The sequence below is a fragment of the Fulmarus glacialis genome, unplaced genomic scaffold (genome assembly GCF_000690835.1).
Source record: "Fulmarus glacialis isolate BGI_N327 unplaced genomic scaffold, ASM69083v1 scaffold21407, whole genome shotgun sequence".
Lineage (NCBI taxonomy): Eukaryota > Metazoa > Chordata > Aves > Procellariiformes > Procellariidae > Fulmarus > Fulmarus glacialis.
Genome location: NW_009222856.1, coordinates 392 through 5,119, shown reverse-complemented (window position 1 = coordinate 5,119; position 4,728 = coordinate 392). Strand labels below are relative to the sequence as shown.

At 38.9% G+C, this 4,728-nt stretch overlaps 1 protein-coding gene across 1 annotated transcript in view; it reads right to left on the bottom strand.

Moving 5' to 3' along the window:
* CDCA7 (cell division cycle associated 7) overlaps positions 1 to 4,091 on the bottom strand; it is a 6,262-nt gene extending 2,171 nt beyond the window's left edge. The window contains exons 1-5 of the mRNA XM_009581613.1: positions 3,968 to 4,091; positions 3,459 to 3,569; positions 1,674 to 1,925; positions 1,171 to 1,248; positions 226 to 414 (exon numbers count right to left, since the gene is read on the bottom strand). Coding sequence (XP_009579908.1) covers positions 226 to 414; positions 1,171 to 1,248; positions 1,674 to 1,925; positions 3,459 to 3,569; positions 3,968 to 4,033 — 696 coding nt within the window. The 5' untranslated portion in view covers positions 4,034 to 4,091. The remainder of the gene's footprint in view (positions 1 to 225; positions 415 to 1,170; positions 1,249 to 1,673; positions 1,926 to 3,458; positions 3,570 to 3,967) is intronic.
* Positions 4,092 to 4,728: the final 637 nt, after the last annotated feature.

The window sequence follows — 4,728 nt, the reverse complement described above, 5'->3', positions numbered from 1 at the left end:
TTCCTGCTGGAGTGCAAGAGGAAGTGATTTTTCAAGGATAAGGCCCGGGGGAAATGGAGAACACATACAACATGCTATTTTCTGTACTTCTTCCCAGGCTGTGGCATACTCATAATCTTGACCAACTCTGCATGAATTGCTCTGTATGAATTGCTGTTTTCTTGAAGGGATACAAAACCACTTTCATGATCAACCTGCATCAGGAGAACTAGAACTTCAACATACCTCCAGGTATTCATCAGACATCTTTCTTCTTCTCACTAAGATGTACCGGTCATCATCTTTCTCTTCTGGTAAAGTAGTAGGAGGACCTTCAATCAGGGACCTGGATCTTGTGTGAGGCCGAGAACTTCGGTCTGGGTTCCTCCTCAAAACACTTCTGGGCAATGAACGTCTTTGAAGTCGCTTTGGTCCCTGGTAAAGTTTAAAAGCCCATAATGAAACAGGCAAAAACCTAGACACAGCTCCTGTCTACTATGAATTCCTCCCCCAAAAGACATGCCTTCCTTCTGCCTTTCCCAAAGATGAAGTCTCCCTCTGCCCCAAATCAGAAAACACAAGGTAAAAACATCCTAGGCAAATTCATCTTGGGCATTCTGCCAGCTGCAGAGAAACAGTCAAAAGCAACACGTATGTATCCATGCAGGTATAAGATACAATAATTCCCCCGTGCAGCAGCAGAACCCATGTCTATGAGGAGTTGCAACTTTTAGCGTTGTTCCCATCTTCACACAGCTTACAGGTAGATCAGCAGTGAAATTCATTACACTGTCGATTCACAACCCAACCTTCTTTAAGGACCTAGTTAAGCCAAACATCAGGTTTTTTTCAAGGCTTCAAACTCACAGAATATTCAGGCTTAAGCTTCAAAGTCTGAGCTACCCCCCTTATCTCCAGCCTTTGTATAAATACATATTTACACAGCACCTTGTTTAGTTTTATTGGTCTGTGGAGACACCTAACCTTTATGAATTAATCTGATCTGCTTTATACAGTGGCAAATCAAAAGAGAATTGCACAATGAGGATGCCTGTTTTAGGGGGCAATAAAATTCTGAACTGGACTTTGATTTACACGGTTTATTAAGTTTTTTAATTGAGAGTCCTGTTTCGCAATGTCAGAATTTGACTCTCAGAAATCTGAAGGCAAATATAATAAGTTTATACTTACGTGACTGACAGTTGGCAGTGACTTTCTCCCACCAAAGATACCAGAAACATTTTGCAGTTCAGCCATTAGTTTTGCAAGCTAAAAAGGGAAAGAAAAAGAAAGCAGAGCCTTAAAAGGGTGTTTATGTGCTATTACAGACTATTAGATTAGGGCAATTCGCTAGAAGTACAATTACTTATAGGAAATGCAGTCACTCTTCAACTTTTTACTTTTATGTCTTATTTATGTTCTAGTGACTGGAAGTAATTTGAAAATGCGCAAACTTATTATGTTGAAACCCTATTCTTTAGGCTTGCAGCCTATGGATTTTTACTGAAGTACTTAGCCTATGGATTTTCACATGCCAGTGGACATAAAGTGTCATATTTAAATATCAGGAATGTAAACTCCTCTTAATGCATTCACGTAATTCCCATTAGAGTTGAATTTGAACAACCAAAGAGGTCCCCTAAGAGTCAAGGGCCGGGGCGGGGGCGGGGACGGGACACACACTCAGTACTTACCATTGCTTTGTTTTCCTTTATGTTTAAAGCTCTTTTTTCTAAAAACATGGCACCCTTTTCTTCAGAGTCAGAGTCTGAATCTGGAGCAGGCATCAGCTTTTCAGGAAGAGGTTCCATCTCACCCTTCCTCCTCTCCGATCTTCGAGGTGGAAACTTCATGGCTACTTTTAGAGGTATAGGGCATTTCTGCCTTCTTTGAGCTACCTCACTTTCAGCACTTGTATCATTCTCCTCTGAATCAGATTCCAATTTCTGTTAACAAACCAGAACAGAAGCATATAAATCCAAGTGAGTTGCTCTGCAGTTAAACAGAGTTTGACAGTATGTTGTTTGGGGGTGGTTAAAGAGGCTATCTGGCTGAAATCTAGAAGTTTAAGTCTCCAGTCCTAGTGCTCTAGTATATTTTAAGGGCGTAGGGGGAAGGGGGCAGGAGGAGAGGGGGGTGCGGGGATAAAAAACTCTCAGGGAGAGCCACACTGTACTGCCACAACACATCAGAAAAAGGAGCTTGCTTTCAGTTGCAGCAGTCTTAGCTGTCACTTGCAGGTCTAATAGCAAAGATACTTTGTGTGTGAATGTGAGAAAGAGAATTGCCTTTAAAAGGGCTCAATTTCGCAACATATTGTATTTGGCTGTAAAAAAAGCCTCTGCACAGTTCTCAGCACAGGGTCAAACCCAAGTTTGTAAGCTGTGAAGAAGAGTCATCTCACAGTATCAACAATATCAAGTGAAAACTTCCTTCTAGAGCCAGTCAATGAAATAATTATGAATAAAATACCAATATTTTCTTATCTTTGAATTCTGATGCCTTGCTTACAACTTTTGCAAGAACCAAGGGTTCAGTGAAGACAGAAATTAATTTCTTTAGTTAAAAGCCCATTTTGCAACAGGTTTTGACTTTTAGGTTTAGACTCAGTAAGACAGTTTTATTTGAGTCATAGGTAACAACAGGCTTCCTGCTTCATATGCATAGACCATCAGTCTCAAATGGCAATCCTTATTTGCACAGGGTTTTTATTAAACCAGGTATGTGGTTCTGATTGCCCACTATGTGCAGTTATTGATTCCTTTTTCTTACACATCTATTCCAGCTTTGTCTCCTACTTACTCTCTTTACCGTTGTGTATTATTTAACTCGGACATGTCCTCTTCCAATCAGACGTTATTCTTTTCTAGTCATTCCGCAGCATGTTCTGAAGTAATGACAAACCTATTCTATGCCAAACATGGTACTACTTCTGTCTTCTCTACTAAATACCAACTGTTGGTCTTTTTAAGCAATAAAACTGCTCTTGCACTGATGTCAAGGAAAAGCAGGAAGGCGGATTTCAACAGCTATCACTATTTCTCTACTGCTAAAGAAGTATACAGCATTTCCTGTTACACTGTCAGAGCGCAAGTCTGACTGCATGTCAATACACACAGGAATTTTTCTCAGGTTTGCTGGAGTCCATGGGCTAGCATAACATTTCATATGGAGGAAACCAGAAACGTTAAAAGAGTCTAACAGAGTAACATCCAGCAAGGACAGTTTTAAGAGGTATTATATTTCAAAATCCATATAGCAGATTTTATTCTGAACTTGCAAAGCTCAGGAGCTTGGGCGCTTTTTATGGAGACAAAAGGAAAATGAAACTACGGCAACTTAGACTGTACATGAAATTAAATAAAATGATGCTTCTTTCTGACAACATTTGACTTTCAAGCTGAAGATGGCATTATTTTTCAATTAAGAATGTGTAAGAATTTAAATTTAAAATTGCAAACTAAAATCAACCGTCTTACCAATGCATCTTGAATCTCATTTTCTGAAAAGCCACAGAAGGATTCATCATCAGAGGCTTCGTGAAAAATTTTTGCCAGTTCTTCTCTAATATCCGATCTAAACTTGCATTTCTATGAAAAATAAAATATCCTTTAACTGAAGTTGTACAGAAAATGATTCACATTTACAAGTGCAGTATAAGCACATAGCTTTTTTAATAAAAAAAAATAGTTAAGGCATTTAACAAGGGGTTTCAGAACCACAGTTGCAAATTATCAGGCATGTTAGGTTAGGTGACATTTCAAAGGCTAAAATAAATAGCTAATCTGTTTCCAACAATTACCACCTAGAAGCACAAGTGAAGAGAGAAATGAAATTACAGCATATAGCATAGATCTGTAACTACTATACAAAAACATAAGCAGAGCAAGCAGTTTTAATCGTGCACAAAACATTTACTAGCTTTACATTTTTGCAAGCTTTACTAGCACTGCACATTCAGTTTTATGTGTTCTTGTACTGTACTTACCGTGTTTGCAAAATTATCAGAACCAAAACTGTCACAACTGTCATCAGAGGATGAGGATGTTTCCATGGGAATCAGTTTTGTATTTCGGAATGCTGTTAAGTTTTTCCTTCCTGAACAACCTCGGCGCTGCAAAAGGACAACAGCAACACCGTTAATAAAAGAGACCTACTGTAGCATACTAGCTTTTAAGAACATCCTTAAATTGAAGCTTAGGAGGTTTGAACATTCTAGGATGTTTAACAGACAGCAGAATTATCATCAGCTTTGAAAGAATTCCCAAAGTTAGAAATGGGAATAGTTTCTGCTCTGATACATTTCTGATCATTGTTATAGATGAATTTTGTTCAGTATTTACAAATACTTGTTTTACACAAACAGCCAAGTGGAAACATACACAAAAATCATATCCTTCCCCACTCATTATAGATAATGCTGGAAAAAAGTGCAAGTACACAAACAGTACCTAGAAATCTGCTTTGATTTATTAATTACTTTTAGTTTGAGGCAAACACTAAATACACCGCAGCTGTTAAGGAAGGGACTAAGGATCACATCCACAGACAAGAGGAGCTTTGAAACAACTGTTGTAGACACAGCAGCTTGCTGTTTTGTTAATTTTATTGCCAGGTTGAAATACCTTTTTTGATGGGCTTCAGGTTTGCATTTCCCAGGGAATGACCCCTTTTACCTCCCCAGGCCAAGCCCGCTGCACCCACACTCAGATGCTGCCCAAGGCGAGCCCTCTAACCGTTACCAGTTCA